The 24,277-nt window shown below is 36.3% G+C and overlaps 2 protein-coding genes across 2 annotated transcripts; one reads left to right on the top strand and one right to left on the bottom strand.

Moving 5' to 3' along the window:
* LOC145330250 (prostamide/prostaglandin F synthase-like) lies at window positions 1-13,515 on the top strand. The gene is made up of 7 exons (XM_080174873.1): window positions 1-113; window positions 2,506-2,570; window positions 3,236-3,290; window positions 3,918-3,963; window positions 8,910-8,942; window positions 10,159-10,254; window positions 12,954-13,515. The coding sequence occupies exons 2-7, from the start codon at window positions 2,531-2,533 to the stop codon at window positions 13,011-13,013; spliced, it is 330 nt and encodes a 109-aa protein (XP_080030999.1). The 5' UTR covers window positions 1-113; window positions 2,506-2,530; the 3' UTR covers window positions 13,014-13,515.
* Window positions 13,516-14,853: 1,338 nt separating this feature from the next.
* LOC145330243 (uncharacterized) lies at window positions 14,854-21,789 on the bottom strand. The gene is made up of 2 exons (XM_080174862.1): window positions 21,731-21,789; window positions 14,854-16,326 (listed from the first exon to the last, which is right to left on the bottom strand). The coding sequence occupies exon 2, from the start codon at window positions 16,299-16,301 to the stop codon at window positions 15,318-15,320; it is 984 nt and encodes a 327-aa protein (XP_080030988.1). The 5' UTR covers window positions 16,302-16,326; window positions 21,731-21,789; the 3' UTR covers window positions 14,854-15,317.
* Between the last annotated feature and the right edge of the window lie 2,488 nt (window positions 21,790-24,277).

The raw sequence follows: 24,277 nt of genomic DNA, 5'->3' as shown, positions 1-24,277 counted from the left end.
GATCTAAAGATTACTGCCGCAGTTACAGCAACAAAAAATAAGGTACTATACTGCCACGTAGCTGCTGTAGAGATCTCAAGATTACTGCCGCAGCTACAGCAACAAAAAATAAGGTACTGCAATAATGGATATAATACTACTTGGCTGTTACACCAGATTTTTATGTTCTCTAACGAAGTGAAACTTGCAGCAATTCCTCCCTTCCATCCCCTTTTCACCGTCCCCTCCCTTCCTGTTGGATTAAAGAACTGACCAATACACGAGTTTCATATTAGCAAGCAAAATTGACAACAATATTTCCCTGTCATAATATCCATGTATGTTTTACATCCGTTGGCACTGTCGAATATTAATTTATTAGAGTTGGGCTCGATTTAATTATCTCGCTATTGGCTAGGTTTATTCAATGTTCTATTTACTTTCTTTTGGTTATCTGAATTCTGACTATTAACCCTATTCTTCCATTATCTTATCCCTGACGATTTCTTTCTTTAAACTATTTTAGTATCACAGTTATGGAATCTCGACGACAAAGATTTTTTTATCCAATCTTGACAAGTGAGGTATTTTTGGAAAGAGGAATATATATAGAAAACGCCTATGAAAATTAGAAAATCTGCAGAAATCATATTTGCAAGTTATTTGCAAAAATCTGCAATGTTAATTTGCAAAATTAATTTCATGCCTTAAATGACTTATTTAAAAAAAAATCTTTTTATGAAATGTGTTTATCTATAAGTTTAGAACATACTTAAGGCAAAAAAAATTCTTTGGTGTTACTTTTTTCACCTTATATATGAAAAAAGCAGTTTCTCACATTTTATGATAAAAAAAGGTATAGGAACAAAAAATTTTTTTTTTTCTTGATGTAAACACAATGATTGGCATAAAATCTATCATCCTAAATGTAAAAATCAGATATAGAATCCTTTTTAGAGCAAAAATAGTGCAAAAAGTAACCAAGACATTTTTGCAAAGTATGAAAATCTGAAGAAAATAGTTCTTTTTGATTTTGATATACATATCAGATAAATGTATATAAAATTAGTGATCAAAAACTATAAAAACAAGTTATAACTTTTTCAACCCTATCATTGATTAAAATGCACTTTTAGGTTTACTTATTACCAAAGTAGCACATAAAAACTCTTTTTATTAAGTTATGAAACAAAATAAATTCAAATCAACAATTAGGCGTTTTTTATAATGCAGTAGACCATTTTGTAGTTGGTTTTTTGGCATTTATTTTGTTTAATTACATCATAAAAAGAGTTTTTATGCACTACTTTGGTAATTCTTAAACCTAAAAGTGCAATTTAATCAATGACAATGTTGAAAAAACTTATAACATGTTTTATATTTTTTAATCACTAATTTTATATACATTTATCTGATATGTATATCAAAAGCAAAAAGAACTATTTTCTTCAGATTTTCATACTTTGCAAAAATGTCTTGGTTACTTTTTGCACTATATTAGCTCTAAAAAGGATTCTATATCTGATTTTTACATTTAGGATGATAGATTTTATGCCAATTATTGTGTTTACATCAAGAAAAATCATATTTTTTGTTCCTATACCTTTTTTTATCATAAAATGTGAGAAACTGCTTTTTTCATATATAAGGTGAAAAAAGTAACATGAAAGAATTTTTTTTTGCCCTAAGTATGTTCTAAACTTATAAATAAACACATTTCATAAAAAGATTTTTTCTAAATAAGTCATTTAAGGCATAAAATTAATTTTGCAAATTAGCATTGCAGATTTTTGCAAATGACTTGCAATTATGATTTCTGCGGATTTTCTAATTTTCATAGGCGTTTTCTACATATATTCCTCTTTCCAAAAATACCTCACTTGTCAAGATTGGATAAAAAAATCTTTGTCGTTGAGATTCCATAACTGTGGTATATTAATATTTTTTATTTCAAATTATCATTCTGAAAGGGTTAAAATGTTTAGTTAACTGTTAAATTTTAGTTTAATATTTGACCACATTACGCATGCATCGCTAGTATCAAATTATTTTAAAACTTAGTTTTCTTTTATTAACTATATTACAAATTTAAATTTTCTGTTTTGTGGATAGAAATTTAATACTTCAATATAATTCAAATAGCAACATGAAATAAAAAAAAAGAATTTATTCTTCATAGAGTAAAATAATGGGTCTTATCATTATGGTCAATGAGAGTTTATTACGGATTATTGGAGCATTATGAGTTTTAAACATTTATTGCTTGGAAAACTGGAGCTCATATATAGACATTTATTTCCTATATAGATCTATCATGGATCTTGATGCAATAAAGCAAGCTGTTTTGTAAATGTTAAAAATTGGAAGATTTCATTAAACAAAAGTTCCCGCAAATATAAGTATTAAATGAGGGCGGGAAACGTCATTGGACTTTAATTTATACTGGTCATCTAAGTTTTATGAATAAGTTCTTTCAAACGTTGGCTTAAAATCTCCGTGGACTTTCACCTACTTTGATCTGTTTAGACTTATTGGCATCGGTTGCGAGAAAATGGGGGTAGAAGATTTTGTTAGAAACGGATTCTTTGAAGGTTTGAGTTTTTTTTTGTTGTTGATAAATTAAAACAAGTTTTTTGAACCAATTATGCATGAAAGTGGACATTTAGTGTTTTCTTTTCTGAAAGTAAAGCTTTTCTATAATTAGGGTCGGTCCGTACGTTCGGGAGAGTTAGCTTTTTCGTTAACTTAGACATATTAGAATTGTCCTATCGATTTCAAACTTTGCATGATGATCCCTATAACAATAAGGTACGATTTAGAAAGCCTAGCAACTCTATAATCGTTACCAGAAAGTCAGTTCGTCTATTTAAAAAAAAACATTCTGATGTTTTACTTTTTTACAAATTTTTTTTGTATGTTATAATAATCCTATTCATCTGATTTTTGGATACCGATTCCTATAAAAATAAGGTACAATATTATAAGTGTAGCATCTCTATAATTAAGTCCTAAAAATGTAAGCACGTCCTTAAACAGTATCCTGTATGCAAGAAGTTTTTCAATTAATTTACTTAAAATTATATTTCGACTTTTATACCTCTTAATTCAAATTAATCAGTTTTGACCCTCTACAAGTGTTAATGTTCGTTTGTCCTTCTTTTTCAGAGTTTCGCTTTCTCGGATGTTGTAATCTTGTTTATTTTAACACCAACCCCTAACAAACCTTTAAAGCTATGTCAAAAACCTTTTTTCCCAGGAGAACTGTTTATTGATGAATCTAAAGCTTCCTACGTTGCAATGGGCTTTAAAAGGTAAGAAATATTTTTTGGTTTTATAAAGGAATCTGAATGGATAAGATAATAGCTAATAAATTGATGTAAATTGTACATCCCCAATGATTATTCACAAAATTTTTTTTCAGCATATTACAATTAGTGGTTGAAACGTTTGGACACTCAACTTACTGAAAAAAACAATCAAAATTCAATTAAAGTCCCCAAAGTTGTTGGGCCACAAATAGGAAAACTTTTATCAAAACTTTGGGGACATGGAGATTCAAAGAATCTACAGTACAAACCTTTCTTTAGTATTTTCTAGTTTTTAATATTTATATTTTGTTCGATGGCTGACAGACTGACGGTCAAAGTGATTACATACTGGATACTTAGAACAACGTTGTGTTGTGATCAACAAGGACTTTGATGGAAACCTCTAACAAAGCCAAAAATGACCCATGTGACGTAATCAAATGAGGGAGATGAGAGGAGATCAGTGGGAAAGAAAACCTCAAAAATAGAGATGGATAATCCCTCATTTTCATTACGTCACATGGATCATTTTTGACACAATTTTAACACAATTTGGGCTTTGTCTTAGCTTCGGCATTTTAAGTTCTGCTCTACTATTGCATAGTTTTATCCTATGCTAATGATTTTTAGAATGTCGTATTCAGAACTCTTACCTTCAAATTTCTTTACTACACAGGTAAACTATTTTTTTAAAGCGAATCTTCTCAATAATTAGAACCGTAGCTATGTCTAGTAAGAGAAATAAGTTTTCCGGAATTTTAATGTAGGGAGTAGATTTGAAATCTGCATCAAATTTTAAGGATTTTTTATAAAATTCGTTTTTTGTAAAATTCTTTATCTAAAAGCGAAAATACATTTTAAGTTAATTAATTTTGACCAATAGGATAGGTGGATTTTAAACTACCTGCGCTCTAATTGGTTGAATGATGTACGACATCCAATCAGAGCGCAGATTTTTTAAATCCACCAATCACGGATGCCAAAATTAATTAACTTAATTTGTATTTCCGCTTTTAGATAGAGAATTATACAAAAAACGAATTTTATAAAAAATCCTTAAAATTTGATGCAGATTTCAAATCTACTCCCTACATTACAATTCCGGAAAACTTATATCTCTTAATGTCTAGTGACCTAGGAAAATGGGGATAGATGTCACAGCTTTTGGCCTACCTATTCTAATGACGCAATAGTAGAGGGAAAGAGAATGGGAAGGAAAAATAACTTTAGAAAAGAGATGGGGTTTGGGTATTTTCTGACGTCAATAGAATAGGTAGGCCAAAAGCAATGATATATTTCCCCAGTTTGCTAGGGCACTCTAGACAGCAAAATTAGGATACAATCGTGCGTAATGGATAGTGTTCATGTCTAATTTTGGTATGTTTAATCGTCAAAAGAAATTTCTCGTTCATTCATTCATTTAGCCCGTGACCTTCTCATGTAGATTCATCATCAGCTGTTGCCAGGTCTAGGAATCTGGCCGTAGCAACAGGATTTTTCCAGAGGTCTCTGACTGTGAGGTTCGTTGGTTTATTTGGACAGTTAAATAGATGAGTGGTGGTGTGGGAACTGTCACAGTTAGGGCATTTATCTGTCACATTTCTGTCGATGCGGGCCTTGTAACTGTTCAAATAGACACTATAACCAGATCTCAGCTATGCTAGTGTTGATCTGGTTGACCTGGGCAGCTTCATCTCAGTCTTGCTGATGTCTGGAGGTTTAGTTTTCAGTACTTTATTGTTATCGAGGTTTTTGATAACTTCTTGTACTGATTTGGTGTGGATTTGTTTCAACCTTGACTTGTATTCCTTCTCTGGCAGATTAGGACGTGAAATTTTCTTAATTTCTTTACCAAACTTAGATGTAAGAGTTTGTTTCATCTGCCGTGGAGGGGGACGTCTGTTCAGGTTGGTTCTGTTGGGATGATTTTCCCTTTGTGTGCCGAGTAAAAATTGCTTACTAAGCATTTCACAATGGGGTCGCACAGGCATGACTTTAGTTTCAGAGTGCAGATGGTCTATGTTCGTCATTCTGTGGCAACCAGTGGCGACTCTGAGTGCTGCATTTTGGGCAGTTTGAAGGTGTTTCCAATTTGTGTCGCTTAGTGTTGGTGTCCAGATGGGGGCGCAGTAATTGAGGGTGGACTGTCCAATAGCTTTGTAAGTATTGACAATTACCTCTTTTTCCTTGCCCCAACTGCTACCTGCCAATGCCTTAAAGATGTTGTTCTTGGACTGTACAGATGTTTTCATATTGGCAGCGTGTTCCTTGAAAGTAAGCAAACCATCAAATGTAACACCAAGAATCTTGGGTTTCTTAACCGTGGGTACACTTTCTCCTGCTATTTCAACACCAAGTTCAATGTTGATTTCATTGGAACTTGTTGTGAACAGGGTTGCCGAAGATTTAGAGGGTGAGATGTTCAGATTTCGACTTTTGAACCATGTGTCAAGGGTGGATAGGTAGATGTTGATTTCCTTGACTATGGGTTCGATAGCAGGGCCAGAGTTTAGGATATTTCCATCATCTGCATATGATACAAGATTAATGGAGCCAGGTGGTGAGGGCATGGAAGACATATATAAGTTGAAAAGTACAGGGGACAGGACACCTCCTTGTGGGACACCCTGTTTGACTTTCCTGTATTTGCTCTTGGAATTACGGAACATTACATATGTTTGCCTACCTCTGAGATATGAACAAAGAAATTTCTTGATGTAATCGTTCAGGTTGAGTTGGTTTATGTCGTCCAGCAGGATCTGGTGGTCAACCGTGTCGAAGGCACGGGACAGGTCGATTGCAACGGAGACAGTTCTGTGTACTGGCTTATTCCTATTTAGACCATTGTTGATGTGGTCTAAAATACTCTGGAGTGCAGTTGTGGTTGATCTGCCCTTCCTAAAACCATGTTGGTGATCGGCAAGTTGAACAGCTTCGTTTACATAGGGAAGAAGGAGAGCTTCAAGGATCTTTATTGCAGGAGAGAGGAGCGAAACAGGTCTGTAGCTTGGTCCAAGGTCTGAAGATTTGCCGGGCTTTAGGAGGGGGATGATCTTGGCAGTTTTCCACAGGCTGGGGATGACAGAGTCCTTCATGCATTTGTTGAAGATGTTGGTGAGAAATTTGATTGCATGTGGTCCGAGATGTTTAAGCATGAGAGGTGAAATGTCATCAGGTCCAAGAGCTTTGGAGTTTTTGGCCTTCTTGATAGCTGCGCTGGTCTGTTCTGGTGTGAAAATGATTGGTTGGTTCTTGGCTTTCCTCTTCATTGCTCTCAGAGTTTTCCTAAGTGTTTGGAGAGGTTTTTTGTCAGAAGGTGGAGTGTACTGCTTGTTGAACTGTGTTGCTATATCCTTTGCATTCAGGTAGGTTTTGCCATTGAATGCAATGCCTTGGTTCTCTGGTTGTTGTGGATGGTTATTTAAACTTTTTATCGTTTTCCAGAGTTTCTTAGAACCTGCCTGACAGCTGGCAAGGTGTTCCTGCCACTTGTTTTTGCGATGATTGTTGATGACATTGTTGATCTCTTTGTTTAGATCAGGTATTCTATTGTCAGCTGGGTCGGTGTTCTTGATGTTGTCTCTGTTCTCTATCAGTCTTACAGCTTCAGTAGGAAGAGCATTTAGGATTTTTGGGATGCGGCCAGCAGGAATAAATCTTTTAGAGGCTTTTTGGAGGGTTTTCCTAAAATGTTTTTCAGCTTGGTGGACATTTGTGACTTCTCTGGCATTAGCAAAAATATTTTCAGTGAAGGATTGGAACTTTGGCCAGTCAGCTTTTGAGAAGTTCATGAAGGTAGATGGGCGGGAATTAAACTTTTTAAGTTCAGCTGTAATACTGATAATGATAGGCAGATGGTCTGAGCTTAGCCTGTTTTCTACCTGCCATTTGGAGGTGGCTAAGAGGCTAGCAGAGGCGATGGATATGTCTGGTGATGTTGATGAAGTGCTGGTTACTCTGGTAGGGAGGTCTTCATTCAGAAAACCACAGTCCTGCCCTGTAACGATGTCGACAAGGGCATTACCTCTGGCATCAGGTGTTGAGCCAGTTAACCATAGTTCGTTGTGGGCATTTAGGTCGCCACAGACAAAGTAGTTTTCACCAAGATTGTCGAAGAGATTATCTAGTGATGGAATATATCCCTGGCTGCAACTACTCTGTGGTGGTATATACACATTGCCTATAAACAGGGGTGAGTCTTCTCCTGGAATGCTGATGGTCATTGACTCAATGTGTGGATCCTGTTCCAGGCTCTGAGGAGTTTTCTCGAGTGTGAAACAAACTTCCTTATGAATGAGGAAAGCAAGTCCGCCACCTTTGTTGACACCTCTGTCCTGTCTGATAAATGTGTATTCAGGGGCTTTAGGATGTTTAGATTTAGCTGTAAGTTTAGTTTCTTGAACAGCCGCCACAAGAACCTTGCGTTTCTCCATGTAATCTAATAGTTCATCAAGTTTACTACTAATTCCATTGATGTTCCATTGTAGTATTCTGCAGTTATAGCTCGAGTTGTTGATGATAGGGGGGGCAGGGGGAGGGGTAGCACGATGGGGGGGAGGGGGTGCACGACGGGGGGACGGGGGGTCACGTTGCGAGGGCTGGGGGGCTCGTTGCAGGGGCGGGGGGGCTCGTTGCGGGGGCGGGGGGGCTCGTTGCGGGGGTGTTGGTGGTGATGAGGGGGCACAGCATGGTCCAGTCCAGTGTGTAAAGTTTCTCCTTTCTTTAGATGTTTAAAAACCGGAGCATTTGACGTGGAGCCAATTTTCACAGGTGGAGCACTGAACTGAGATGGTTGATACTCTTTTGGAGCAGAGTGGACATATGTCACTGGGACCAGGATTTTGTTCGATTCCAGCAATAAGTAGAAGTAGCCGAATTAGACAGGCTGGAGTTGTCTTATTCTTTGTCAACCAATTTAAAAACACAGTTTAGCTGAGGTGGAGTCCTCATTGTCAGATATGATGAAAAACCTCTGGGAGTTGATGATGAATCTCTCGGAAGGACGGGAGATTGTAGTTGTTGGTTCTTGGCTCTGCTCCTGCTGCTGATGGTGTTGCTGCTGTAGTAGAGGTGGATGCACGGCGTAGACATGACCAACATAGCATCCAGAAATTTCTCGTAAACAAATTCCATGCAGACGCTGCAATGTTTTAGAGTGCTAATCAATCATAGAGACGAACAAAAAGATCTCGTAATAGTTAGTTATAATAAACAACTTTCTGCGAATATTAAAATGAAAAATTAAAAGATTAAAACCAGTTTTGTTAGCACCCAGGGGTCGATTGTTCAAATATATTATTTTTATTTTAATATTTGTAGAACACTGAACCGGTTTTAAACCAGCGGATATTCATCGGTTTCGAAGCCATACTAGAAAAAAAATATTTTCTGATTTGACAGTCGGATAGACAACTAGACGGATATTTACAATGGTAAAGAAGCTTTGCTAAAAATTTTATTTGTGCCAAATAAAAAATGACGTTAAAAATACAAATAACCAATGATAGCCCATTATACATTGTAATTGACCAGTGGCAAATCATATTATTAGTTATTTGTATTGTATGACGTCATTTTTTATAAGGCAATATAAGCTGATACTAAATTTTAATTCTATTATAGGCAAGATCAGCAATCTATAAAATGGTCACCCAGGTATTGCATATTTTTTTAATTTTCATATTTATGAAAGGACGGACAGACGTGCAAATTAGGTAATAGAGCAGCTTCGCTTCTAATAAATATAGCTTATATTGAACCTAGGTTTACCTTTCCTTTTTGATAGGTAAAACTAGCTTTTATGTAATTTTAGCAACAGAATGTATTACTTTTATACAAACTAGCGGCTACGCCCTTAGGGCCTCTAGTGGCATTTAAATTTAGCTGTTAAATTAATGTCTCTACGCAGCGCCACTACGCTAGCGACACTATGCAGCGGGAATATTTCAATTTTTTTTCGATTTTATTGTGATTTCTCTTGGGAGGGTGGTGGTACCCTCCCCCAAAATAGTTATAAACCTTACCGGGACTTATGAGAAGCTACCCTGTTAAGGAGAACCCGATCGGTTCGGCGGATAGCGAGATCCTTCGGTACACACAGACAGACAGACATCCTGTTACTTTAGTATAAGGATACTTTTCTCTTCTTTTACTTTGATGCATGGACGGACAGAAAATCGAATAATGTTATATAGTAGCTTCGCTACTAATGAAAATAGCTTATCTCTTAAATAGGTACACCTATTAAAGATAGGTAAACATAGACGTTCAATATTTAAACTTTTAAACCATTCATTTATCCCCACAAAATTAAAAAAAAATACATTAATAAATGCTTAGCATTTATACAATTCCATCTACAAAATGTTTAGGTGACAAAAGGGAGGGTGTGGTGGTCTATTGTTTTAATCTGACGTCATTAGGGATACTTAGGCCAAATGTTTTTAAATTTATCCCCTTTTTTACAGGCTTCCCATCCCATGGGTACAGTTACATATATCTCGTGACCCTGTATTGGGACAGCGGAAAGTGTTATGTGTGACGTCATAAAAATATGTTTAGAATCTTGGTGGAAACCTGTGGGGAGATCGATGACAAAAGGAATGGTGTTTGGTCCATTATTTAATATGACGTCATTCGGGATTCTTTGGGCAAATGTTATTAAATTTATCCCCTTTTTTACAGGCTTTCCATCCAGTTACATATATCTCGTTACCCCTTTATTGGGACAGCGGAAAGTGTCATGTATGACGTCATAAAAATATGTTTTATCCCCTTTTTTACAGGCTTTCCATCCAGTTACATATATCTCGTTACCCCTTTGTTGGGACAGCGGAAAGTGTCATGTGTGACGTCATAAAAATATGTTTAGAATCTTGGTGGAAACCTGTGGGGAGATGGATGGCAAAAAGGAGGGTGCATGGTGGTGGGGCAGGAGGGAAATCATATTCTTATGTATTATCTACAGGTCAGATATTTTAATCTATAATACAAAGTAGAACGATGTCTTTCCGTCTGTCTGTCCGTCTGAAGCTTAAGATCTCAGTAACCACTGAACCGATTGGGCTCTACTCTTCAGGGAATATACCTACTGGTCCTGTGATGGATTTAAGCTATTTTCTTGGGGGGTGGGACACCCCCAACTACCCAAAAAAATGAAAATACCCCCGCCCCAAAAAAATTTTTTTTTTACTGTTTCTTTTTAAATCTAAAATACGAAAAATTAAGTTGATCAAACCTAGCAAAGCCCCTCGCTAACCACTGAACCGATCGGGTTCTCCTTAACAGGGTAGCTTCTCATAGGTCCCGGGAAGGTTTATAACTATTTTCTTGGGGGGTGGGACACCCCCAACCCCCTCAAAAAATGAAAAATCCCCCCCCCCAAAAAAAACTAATATTCAAAATGAGGGGGGGGGGGGGCAACCCAACCCCCCAAAACAAAAAAAATTTTCGCCCCCCCCAAATTTTTTTTTACTTTTTCTTTTAAAATCTAAAATAAAAAATTGAATTATTAAATTCGACTCTCATAGCCGCTAGTTTTAATATAAAGTAACTGGATGTTTGTCTGTCTTTGTCTCAGAGGATATTTTTGAGATGGGTGGTAGAAGAGATGGGTGGGGGGTGCATGCATGGTTGTGGGGCAGGAGGGTAATCATATTCTTATATATTATCTACAGGTCAGATATATTTATATCATAAAAGTAGCTGGATGTTTGTCTGTCTTTGTCTCAGAGGGTATTTTTGAGATGGAATGCATAGTGGGAGGGGGGGGGGGGGGTATGGTTGTGGGGCAGAAGAGGAATCAAATACTTATGTAAGATGTTTTAATATATAGTAACAGGATGTCTGTTTGTCTTTGTCTCAGAGGATATTTTTGAGATGGAGGGGGGGGGGGGGTGGGTGTATGGTTGTGGGGCAGGAGAGGAATCATATTCTTATGTATTATCTACAGGTCAGATATTTTTATATAAAGTAACTGGATGTCTGTCTGTCTTTGTCTCAGAGGATATTTTTGAGATGAATGGTAGAAGGGGGGAAGGGGGTGCATGGTTGTGGGGCAGGAGGGGAATCATATTCTTTTGTTAGATGTTTTGGATCTACTGCAGTTCACGGTAAAATATTGCTGGTAACGAATATTGCTAAAAAATTATGAATTTTAAAGGCTGCTAGCTGCCAAACGGCTGAACGTACAGATCATGCCCGCACATAGTTTTAAGCGGCATAATAAAGGCCCACAAATAATCTGGAATAGCCATTAATCAATAATGCATAATTATCTTGCAGTGCAGAGAAATGCGCGAAAAAGACATATTTTACGCAGTTTTTCTTCAGTGAAGCCTTCCCTGTGCATCATTGGATCTTGGCTATTCCAGATTATTTGTAGGCCTCCTTATGCCGCTTAGAATAGTGTGCGGGTATGATCTGTACGTTCAGCCGTTTGGCAGCTAGCAGCCTTTAAAATTCATAAATTTTTAGCAATATTCGTTACCAGCAATATTTTACCGTGAACTGCAGTAGATCCGATGTTTTAATATAAAGTAACAGGATGTCTGTCTGTCTTTGTCTCAGAGGATATCTTTAAGATGGGTGGCAGAAGGGGGGGGGGAAGGGGGGGTGCATGGTGGTGGTGGATGGTAGAAAGGAGGATGCATGGTTGTGGGACAGGAGGGAATCATATTCTTATGTATTATTTACAGGTCAGATATTTTTATATAAAGTAACAGGATGACTGTATGTCTTTGTCTCAGAGGATATTTTTGAGATGGGTGGCATAAGAGAGGGGGGGGGGTGTATGGTTGTGGGGCAGGAGGGGAAACACATACTTATGTATTATTTACAGGTCAGATATTTTAATATCATAAAAGCAGCAGGATGTCTGTCTGTCTTTATCTCAGAGGATATTTTTGAGATGGATCGTTGAAGGGGGGGGGGGGGGTGTATGGTGGTGGGGCAGGAGGGGAATCATATACTTATGTAAGATGTTTTAATACAAAGTACAGGATGTCTGTCTGTCTTTGTCTCAGAGGATATTTTTTAGATGGGTGGCATAAGGGAGGGGTGGGGGGTGCATGGTTGTGGGGCAGGAGGGAAATCATATTCTTATGTATTATCTACAGGTAAGTTATTTCAATATAAAGTAACAGGATATCTATCTGTCTTTGTCTCAGAAGATATTTTTGAGAAGGGGGGGGGGGGGTGCATGGTTGTGGGGCAGTAGGGGAATCATATTCTTATGTATTATCTACAGGTCAGATATTTTTATATCATAAAAGTAGCTGGATGTTTGTCTGTCTTTGTCTCAGAGGATATTTTGAGAAGGTTGGTATTCCAAACCTCTCAAGAGAAATCTCCTCAAAAAAACTTCCTCTCTCCAATTCTTAAAAGTTTAAAGTTAAAGTAGAGGGTCGACTTTACCCATCCCCTTAACTCAAGTAACCCAAGAGGCCTTTAGAAACATAGTGTGTAAGTGAGGTTTTTAAATTAACCTTCAATTATTGATTTCTCCATTTTGTGGTTGCTTTACATATGTCTCGTTATCCGTATTTTAGCCAGCTGGGAGTATTTCTTTATTAGAGTACATCAAAATCTTGTGCAAAATCCAAGTAACTGGTTCTTATCCAGCTGATATTAATTGGTAAATATTTAATTAATTAAATTTTATTTTAGGAAGAAGCAGCAGATCATGTAAATAATGAAGAAATTATTAAAGCTTTAAATCTACAATAAGTTAATAACCAAATAATCTCTAATACCAATACTAAAATATTTTTTATCTATTTGTGTAAAGTATAGTTATTATCGCATTGTATTTTAGACAGTTTTCCGCGGAAATTAAAATAAAAAATTAAAAGATATAAATATGTTTTTTAGCCCCGAGGGGCCGAAGGTCTGGGCTAAGAAAACTGGTATTAATTTTATGATTATAATTTTAATTTGTAGAAAATTTTTTTATATGATGCTATACATGGTTTTTCATTATGATAGAGAACCGGTTCTAATTCACCGAATATTAATCGGTTTCAAAGCCATACTAGAAAAATTTAAAATCTGTCTGTGTGATGTAATACAATTATAAATTTTATGTTTGATAATCATTAAAAAAAGTTTTAAAACAGAAAAGTATGATTTTACTTAGCCAAAGCTGAAGCTTAGTAAATGATGATTTATTTCTGTAAAAACTTATTTTAAATAAATGAAATACAGTAAATATGTGTTTTATTCAACTGTACTTATTTGTTATTAAACAAGAATGACAACATCCATAAAAGCGAAGCTCTGAAACGGTAGGACAAACGAACATTAACACTTGAAGAGTGCTTTAAAAATTATACTTTTACCAAACTTTTAGAGGCTTTCCCTCAAAGTACCTTGCAAGCACTGAACCTCCTTATTTTAAAAACAAATAAACTTAAATTTATTTCTGGTGGGATTTCTCTTAGGAGGGTGGTGGTGACCTTCCCAAAACAGTTATAAAACATCCCAAAAGCTCTCAGAAGCTACCCTATAAAGAATAGCAGAATATCGGTTCAGTGATTAGTGAGATCATTTGGAACAGACAAACACACGGAGATCCTTTTACTTTATTATAAGGATTTACCATTTTTTGCAATGCTTGGAAACCGCAGCTTCAAATATAATTTAATTATCCGCAGCTTTTTCAAACAATGATAAACTGAAAGTTTAAACTCAACTCTTATTGAAATAGCGGTTTTCCTCTAATTAGGGCCTTTACGTCAGTACATATGTATGTGACGGTTAGTTCTTTCCGTCAATTTAGGCATGTTAGAATTGTCACATCAATTTCAAACTTTGGATGATGATTTCGCTAACAGTTAAGTACAAATTTGAAAGCTGAGCTGTATATGTATATCATATTCATAGTCATCATTTTAGATGATAGGATATATGCCTCTTTTAAATTTATATGTAAGTTCTTCATGATGGATGTGCAGAAAAGCATCCTTTTTAAACACACGAATTGCGCGGTTTGTATTAAAAGTAGAAAATGTCACTTATAAATATTATCTTTATACTGTTTTGAAATTTAGTAGCTACAGTGTAAAATGTGAGGATGGGTGGAAAATGCAACTTGAAAATAAATGATAAAAACCTCCAACAAATGGTTAAAATGTTTTAAATAGAATTATCTTTTTTCCCCACAAAATATTGCTGAGCTCATAGTAATCTGATAAAAATGGTATTTATACTATTATAAAGCTTATAGATTATAATTTTTCAAATAGGAGTCTCAATTTCTGTCTTTTTACTAACAAATGAACAATAATGTGTAACATAAGGAAAACCATAAAATGCAAATGATAAGTAAAACTCAAATCAATACTAAAAAATAATACTGACTGAATTGAGATTTGTAATTGATTAAAATAGTAAAAAAAAACAGTATTTATTATTGTAACGGTAAATCTACTCTATAACCAAGCTGTCAGTCAGTATAACAGTATTATTTGTATAACATTATTAATCACAAATTTGATATTTTTGTTGCATCTTAAAATCATAAAAATTATTATTTCTTTCGAATAGGTATAATAATTGCTAACCTATATTAATTAATTTCTGCAAAAATATTTAATGGGTCACTATTCTAACACTGGTCGCCGGAAGGGAAAAGCAGTTTTTTGAAACAGGCTCCCTGAGATTATTACAGATTCTGATATATACATATATAGACTAATGAAAAATGCAAAAAACGAAATCAAAAGCGTTCCTTCTTGGGAGAAAATGCGGGAAAAAGATTTTAGCTATTTTTAACCTAAAATTCAAATTGGTAAGCCTGAAAAAAAATATACACACATTTTAAACATGTCATTGCTCAGCACCTAGAAGTGGTAGAAAAATGCTACACATACCATTAGAAAGCTCATAACCTCTAGTTTTCATATTAGTATATAAAGTTTTTGTACTATTATTAGTTTTTGAGCTATCCTCTGAAGTATACACAAGTTTTAAAAATAATACAATATTTACAAATTTGGTATTTCATATAAGAATACCAATTGTTCATCATATTTAAATTTTATGTTCTATGCTATCAATACAATTTTTATCCTCAATTTCTTCTCCTTCTATTTCCTGTTTTATAGTTTCTTCTACATTCTCAGCCTCCATCTTAATGGAGAGAGGATCTTCATCAAGAGTTTCTTCTTCTTTTATCTCAAGTTTCACATCAGCTTCACTACAATCAACAAAACTGGTAGAAGCAGAAGGTAGTGATGTAATCTCAGCAGATTTCAACCTCTTAAAATGTCCAGCTGATTTATTATGTTTTGTCAATTGTGTACTAGTTTTATAATATTTCTGGCATAATTCACAAGAGAATAGCTTATCACCTATATGGATCCTCTTATGGTCATTTAAATGGCTTTGTTGTGTGAAAGCCTTTTCACAAGAATCACAAGAGTATGGCTTCTCTCCTGTATGGGTCCTCTTGTGTACAATTAACTCTCTTTTTGTAAGGAAAGCTTTATCACATGTGTCACATTTGAATGGCTTCTCTCCTGTATGAATTCTCTTATGTACCGTTAAATTGCTTTTTGTAGAGAATACCTTTTCACAAGAATCACAAGAGTATGGCTTCTCTCCTGTATGGGTCCTCTTGTGAACAGTTAACTCTCTTCTTGTAAGGAAAGCTTTATCACATGTCTCACATTTGAATGGCTTCTCTCCTGTATGGATCATCTTGTGGACAGTTAGTTCACATTGCTGTAAGAAAGTCTTTTCACAGGTATCACAAGAGTATGGCTTCTCTCCTATATGAATCCTCTTATGGACAATTAAATGACCTTGTTGTGAGAAAGCCTTTTCACATGTATCACAAGAGTATGGCTTCTCTCCTGTATGAATCCTCTCATGGACAATTAAATTACCTTCTTGTGAGAAAGCCTTTTCACATGTATCACATTTGAATAGCTTCTCTCCTGTATGAATTTTCATATGTCTTGTTAAACTAAACTTTGTAGAGAATTCCTTATGGCAGATATGACACTTGTTCATGATGGATTCTTAATTGTGCTTGGACCTGAAATAAAAAAAAAACGTGAAGAATTTCAAAGAATAATTATTTGAGTTAGTACTCAATTATTCCATTATAATGACTTTAGTATAACACCTACTCTATATCTATGGTGTGTCCATACGTCTATCAATACTTAGATACAAGTATTCCTGACGTATTTTTAACCATCTATCTCCTTCCATCCATATTTTATTTAGAAAAAATACTTTACATGTAGGGTGTGTCTGTCACTATGTAGGTAAAAGCATTCCAAATATACTGTGCTATTTGATATTTTAGGTAAATAATTGAACACATAAGTTAAATTTGTACTGATTAACATCTAGTACTTAATTGGGAACCTCTAAAGTAAGTTGATTTTGTGAAAATAAGACATGATGTATATATCTAATGGACCTGCTGATTTATCTCAAAAACAATAAATCAGCAGGTCCAGATAATATTACTGCTGAACTACTCAAATCACCTTTAATTCAACGAATATGGCAAGAAGAAATTTATTCCAATGATTGGAAGAATGGACACATAACAGTTCTACATAAGAAAGGTGATTTAACACTATGTACAAATTACAGAGGCATTATGTTATTATCAATTCCAGGAAAGGTCCTCAGCAGAATTATTGGGTGTCATGGCAGGGGGGTGCACGTCCCACATCTACGCCCACCCCCGTGGGACCAGCGCCTGCTGAATTCAACGAATATGGCAAGAAGAAATTTATTCCAATGATTGGAAGAATGGACACATAACAGTTCTACATAAGAAAGGTGATTTAACACTATGTACAAATTACAGAGGCATAATGTTATTATCAATTCCAGGAAAGGTCCTCAGCAGAATTATTGGATGTCATGGCAGGGGGGTGCACACCCCACATCTACGCCCACCCCCGTGGGACCAGCGCCTGCTGAACCAAAGCTCCAGAAGGAGCAGATGAATTACAGTTCAATGCCAGAGTTCTGCCATTTTTTTAATACACTCGACAAGGAAGTATGCCGGAAGCTGCTTCTGCTATTGCTATTCATCGCCGGAACCGAGCAGAACCCTGGACCATGGATATGCCCCAAGTGTTCTAAAAACATCACCAGTGCTCACTACTCAGTTCAATGTTCCAAATGCACCTCCTGGTTTCACCTTAAATGCTCCCCCTTCAAAACCTTACGCGAGAGGAAGGCCCACCAGCAATGGGAAGGCTCCTGTTGCACTCCCATCCAAACCCCCCCCCCTCCTTCTCCTACCCCACCTCCTCAAACACAACAGCAACAACACACCAACAACGAACTTGAACTGAACCTATGTCAAATCAACATCAATGGCATCAAGAGCAAGAACACAGAACTGATGCACCTAATGACAACTGAAAACATTCATGTTGCCATGGTGCAAGAGACCAAATTGACAGATAAATCGAAAGATTTTTCAACACCTGGATACACTCTGGTAAGAGAAGATAGGAAGAGAGACAAGGGCAGAGGCCTAGCCTTCCTTGTCAAAGACACCATCCCCTTCCACACTAACAACATCCCCAACAACATCAAAACCCATCAAGATGTTGAACTCCAGAGTATATCCATAGTAGCGATCAAAGAAAACATCACTTTAAACAACGTTTATATCCCTCCAGTATCTAGCTGTCAAAATGGTCCCAATCTTCCACTCCAGGATATCCTCTCCTTTACTGCTGGCAACAAACACACCATCACAGGCGGCGACTTCAACGCCCACCATGCCAACTGGTTCTCCAAAGGAGAGGAGGATGCCAGAGGAAGAAAACTGGCTGACGAGATCTCTGACTCAGACCTAGGTATTCTGACATCCTGGACAGTGAAATCCAGTCTAAATTCTGCCCATCTACCGATAATAATCAAGCTAAAGGCAGACATAAACACCTCCAAGTCTGCTGACAAAGTTTACATTAACTTTTCCAAAGCTGATTGGACTGGTTTCACCTCTTTTGCTGAGAAAAAGTTTTCCAGACTCCCAACCCCCACCTCATCCATCAGGGGAGAGAAGGCATTCAGGAAAATCATGAATGCTGTGGCCAAAAAGTTCATTCCTAAAGGTCGTATTGTTAATGTTCACCACAACATCCCTCAAGCACCGTCAATAAAATCACATAAAACAGAAGAAGGCTGACAAGGTGTACAACTATACCCCACAACAGGTCAAAGAGGCAATTAAAACCTCTAAGAACTCCAAGGCAAGTGGACCTGATGGTATTTCTCCCATCATTCTCAAACACCTTGGAGACAAGGGTATAGAATATCTTGCCACACTCATTAACATCGCCATCAACACATCCATCATTCCATCCATCTGGAAAGTAGGCAAGATCATCCCGCTTCTCAAACCGGGAAAGTCGATTGATGAAGGTAAATCCTATCGGCTGATCTCTCTCCTGTCTCCAGCTGCTAATATTCTGGAAAAACTCATCCTCCCAGAAGTCTCAGCAGCTGTAGACCTGCAGGATCATCAACATGGCTTCAGAAAGCACAGATCAACAGTGAGCGCTTTTCAGGAAGTTAACAACCACATCGCAAGCAACCTCAACAGGAAGAAACCCTGTCACCGCACCATCCTTGTTGCCATTGACCTCTCCAAAGCATTTGACACTGTTGACCACGAGCTTCTTCTGAAAGATATCCTGCACCTTGAGTTGTCCGACACCCTCATCAAGTTTCTCTGCAGCTACCTCTGAGGCAGACAGCAATATACTGTCTTCCGCAACTGCAAGAGTAAATACAGGGTTGTCAGACAAGGAGTACCTCAGGGAGGAGTACTGTCACCACTCCTTTTCAACCTCTACATGAGAACCCTACCAGCACCACCCGGTAATATCAAACTAATATCCTATGCTGATGACTGCCAGGTACTCAACTTGGGGCCGACTATTGACAAAATATGTCATGAAATCAACCCCTACCTTGACCAACTAGTCAACTGGTTCAAGGAACGCAGTCTGGAAATCTCTCCAGAGAAATCCAAGGCAACCATCTTCACAACCTTCAGCAATGAAATAAGCACGACCCTACCCATCATCATCAAGGGCAAAGATGTGCCGACTGTCAAGCACCCTAAGATCCTTGGAGTCACCTTCGACCCGATGCTCAACTTGGGCAGCATGCCATCGCCACCAAGAAGAACGTGACCCAGCGCAACAACGTGCTGAAGTGCTTGTCAGGGACTGACTGGGGTAAGTCAAAGGAGACGATTGTAAATACTTACAAGGCCATAGGAAGATCAGTTCTAAACTATGGGGCACCGGTTTGGACACCATCTCTGAGCGCAACGAACTGGAGCGAGTTGCAAAGAGTACAGAACAACACTCTGAGAGTAGCAATTGGTTGCATCAAGCTGACCCAGGCCAGCCACCTTCACCAAGAAACTAATCTTCTCCTGGTGAAGGAACACAACGAAATGCTTACCAACCAGTACCTACTCTCCATGCATCGCCCAATTCATCCAAATCACCACCTGCTGCATAAACCATCCATGCCCAGGAACATGAGGAAAACCATCATCAACCACCTCCCTCATGTGGAACTCTACCTCAGAGATGGTCCACTGGTCAAACAGAACTACAAGATGAGACTAAAGAAGATCCATGACGATGCTCACAGAGACTGCAGAAATAAGTATCTTGTAAATAAAGTTTAAAATACACAACCCCCTGCAATTAATATTCAAGACAGACGAGGAGCACACTGGCCCAATTAAGATCAGGATACAGCACTTTTCTGCAGTCAACAATTTCAAGATTTGACACTTCAAAGAGCATACGATGCCCAGATTGTAACATAGCGAACCACACAACTGAGCATATTTTTAACTGTACATTCAAACCCACTATTTTATCACCAACTAACCTCTGGACGCAGCCCAAAAAGAGCGCAGAATTTCTTGGACTATTGTAACTAAATTTATCTGCTTCCTGACCTGGCTACAAACAACAACAAACAACAACAGCAGAATTATTCTTGAAAGATGAAGTAGATATCTTACTCAGGAAAAATCAAGCTGGTTTCCATAAAAACAAATCTTGCACTGACTACTCCAAAGCATTTGACTCCATTGATAGGAAGACTTTATGGAAGATAATGGCACAATATGGCATCCCTGACAAGTTGATTAACCTAATCAAAAGCATGTATTCAAACTCAGGAGGACAAATTCTTTACAAAGGAAAGCTATCTGTATTTTTGAGATCGCCACTGGTGTAAGACAAGGCTGCCTATTATCACCATTCTTATTCCTGCTTTGAATCGATTGGATCATGAAAAATAGCACAAGCGACAAGAGAACAGGCATCCAGTGGACTATAACCGAGCTGCTGGATGATCTGGATTTCGCTGATGACATAGGTTTTATTTCACATAGCCACAGACAAATGCAGGAAAAAACTGAAGCTATCTATCAAAATTCAGCCAAAATAGGACTACAGCTGAATGTATCTAAAACACAAGTTATGAAGATTAATACAAATAATCCAAACCCAATATTAGTCAATAATGAACAAATTGAAGAAGTCGATAAGTTCTGCTAACTGGGGAGTATTGTAGCTCCTGGTGGCGGTAAAGAAGCAGACATAACAGCCAGAATAAATAAAGCTAAAGCAGTATTTGCTCAACTTTCAAAGTATGGAACTCGAGTGCTGTTAAAACAAAAACTAAACTTAAAATCTTTAAACCTAATGTAAAACCTGTTCTTTTGTATGGGTCAGAAACATGGTTCCTTTCAAAGACCCTAGAAAATAAATTACAAGTCTTTCTAAACATATGCCTCAGAAGAATACTAAAGATTTTTTGGCCATGGACAATAAGTAACAAAAATCTATGGGAGAGAACAAGCCAAGAAGCTCTCCCTTTACAAATTAAGAAAAAAAAGTTTAGATGGTTAGGACACACTTTGAGAAAACATGTTGATGACATTACAAAACAGGCTCTAAGCTGGAACCCACAAGGTACAAGAAATCGGGGAAGGCCAAAAATGACTTGGAGACAACAGCTTTCCAAAGAGCTGGAGAAGCTAAACCTAAATCTGAACACGGCAGAAACCTTGGCGGAGAAGAGAAAGGAATGGAGAGATCTGGTGCATGGCCTAAGATCCTGACAAACTGGATTCAACAGGCCGGTAAGGTAAGGTATATATCTAATATGCATGTAACATAAGAATGGGACTTTCAAGCCTTGTTAATTTAACTGAAACTCTTTTAATTATACATGGCTTATAAATGTTGTTTAAATCATTGAAAAGGAAAAAAATATGTGGGTCACTTAATTAAAGTCAAATATATTTCATGATTCTACCCATTTACATCCTAAATCAATCATATACGATATCTTTAGTATCTAATAACCTAAGGCCTCACTTTAATGCCTAACCCAATAACTAAAGAGTGTCCAAATACCTGTTTTTATTTGTGATATTCTTATTATTCCATGTAATCAAATTTCATTTTCCTGTTCTGAAAATATAAAAAATAATCAAGAAATGAAAAATGATATGTACAACAAACAAGAATCACACATTTACATAGAGAGATAACTTTAAAATTCTTATTAAATCAATTAAAAAATGTAGAAGAAAACGAATAGAGTGAGAAAAAGAAAAAAAACTTAGTAGGTAAGTAGTATTTTTATAAACAACAATATAATATAGTAAAAATTAATCTTTCTTATCAAATGACATTCAATTTTGGATAAAATTAATAATATCTTAGAGTTGATCATAAAAATTAAAAAGAATAATTATCCTCTTCTCCTATTTCCTGTTTTATGGGTTTTTCAACATTCTCAGCCTCCATGTTCATAGAGAGAGGATCTTCATCAAGATTTTGTTCTTCTTTTATCTCAAGTTTAACATCAGCTTCACCACAATCAACAAAACTGGTATAAGCAGAAGGTGAAACTGTATTTTTAGATTCTATCTGCTTTGGATGGTTAACTCTTTTATTATGTTGTGACAATTCTGATCTGGAGTAAAAAGATTTCTGACATAACACACAAGAGTACGGCTTCTCTTCTGTATGGCTCCTCTTATGAACAGTTAGATAACTTTGGGTCGAGAAAGATTTTTCACATGTATCACAAGAGTATGGCTTCTCTCATGTATGGATTCTCTTATGAACAGTTAACTTACTATTTGTATAGAAAGTCTTTTCACATTCATCACAAGAGTATGGCTTCTCACCTGTATGGATCCTCTTATGAAAAGTTAATTTACGATTTGTATTAAAAGTCTTTTCACATGTATCACAAGAGTATGGCTTCTCACCTTTATGTATCTTCTTATGACGAGTTAATGCACTTTGTTGTGAGAAAGATTTTTCACATGTATCGCAAGAGTATGGCTTCTCACCTATATGTATCTTCTTATGATGAGTTAATGCACTTTGTTGTGAGAAGGCAATTTCACATGTGGCACAAGAGTATAGCTTCTCACCAGTATGGATCCTCTTATGGGCAGTTAACTCACTATTTGTACGGAAAACTTTTTCACATACACCACATTTAAGTTCGTGAATCCTTTTATGAAAAACAAAGCTGTCGCTATTTGTAAATTCTTTACCACATATATCACAATTGAATGGCTTTTCACATGTATGCATTCTCATATGCACTGTTAAATGGCTTTTGTAGGTGAATTCCTTGGAGCAGATATGACACTTGTTCATGATGAATTCCTAATTGTTCTTGCACCTGAAATAAAAAAAATATTTGATGTAATACTTGTGTAGAGTTGAAAAAAATGAATAATTCCTTAAGCCCCTCCTGTCCTGGAGCCCGACCCTGCCAGACCTGTTGTGTAATAATGCAACCCAGTATAACCTAACCTAACCTGAACTTAAGTAAAACACAAAAGCACAAGATAATTCTCCCCAGGAGGGGGGGGGGGGGGGGGGAGAGTTCTGAGGCTCTTTGAGGGAAATCATTATTATTTAAATGAAAGAATTTTAGAATGAAATATTTTCAGTAGCCTTTTCCCATTATTGGTTTGTACTAAACTCTAACATAAAACATACCTAGAATTTTATCAAAATTCCTTAAAAGAGAACTGAATAATTTCAGTGGTAAGCGAAGTCTTTTTATGAGGACAGACAAACATTTACTTACTTTAATTTGCTAAAATAAAACATACCTATGTTTTTTTTCCTTTTAGTTTATTAATAAAATTCAGTTTTCTAATAATGAGACTTATTTCATTTTATATTCTGTCTGAAAAAAAACATACAATTATTATTTTACAAGTAAAACAATTTTAAATTATGAGAATGTTGGTTAAAGATTTAAAAGTTTAAATTAATTTGCATAAGTAAAATTCTGTCTTTAGTAGCTATCCAATTTTTATTCATAGTGTAAAAATTCTGGACCTTATATCAAAATACAATCCATAAAACGAATATCTACATGATTTAGTTGAAATAAGATTAATCATAAATATTTACAACGTCAACCATAAACGTGTTCAGAGAAAGAAAGTTCTTATGTTAACTTGAAATCTAAGTTTCTATTAAACGTGGATTACTTGATATAATGAGATCACTACAATAATTCTAACTCACTAATATATAAAAATATCTTAATTTTATGATGTATTTACTAGGGTTGGGCCGGATACTTTTTTGGCCGGATACCGGATACCGGATATCCGGCTGATTTCAAATGCCGGATATCCGGTAACCGGCCGGATATCCGGCCAACGCCGGATATCCGGCAAATATCCGGTTATCCGGCCAAATTACCGGATATCCGGCCGGATAACCGGCCAAATTACCAGATATTAAAGTAGTTAAAAAAAAATTCTTCAGAAATCTTATATTTTACATAAAGTTAAACTTATTCAGAAAAAATGTTCTTCTAGATTCAATATAATAAGAAAATTATAGCCCTTTAAGATTTTAAAAAGCAGATATTTTTGGTGTAAAGTATAAAAATTATAGAGCCGGATATCCGGC

The sequence above is a fragment of the Acartia tonsa genome, chromosome 10 (genome assembly GCF_053477335.1).
Source record: "Acartia tonsa isolate MP-2025a chromosome 10, ASM5347733v1, whole genome shotgun sequence".
NCBI classification, from domain to species: domain Eukaryota; kingdom Metazoa; phylum Arthropoda; class Copepoda; order Calanoida; family Acartiidae; genus Acartia; species Acartia tonsa.
The sequence above is the reverse complement of the archived record's forward strand: the minus strand, read 5'-3'. Positions and strand labels throughout refer to the sequence as shown.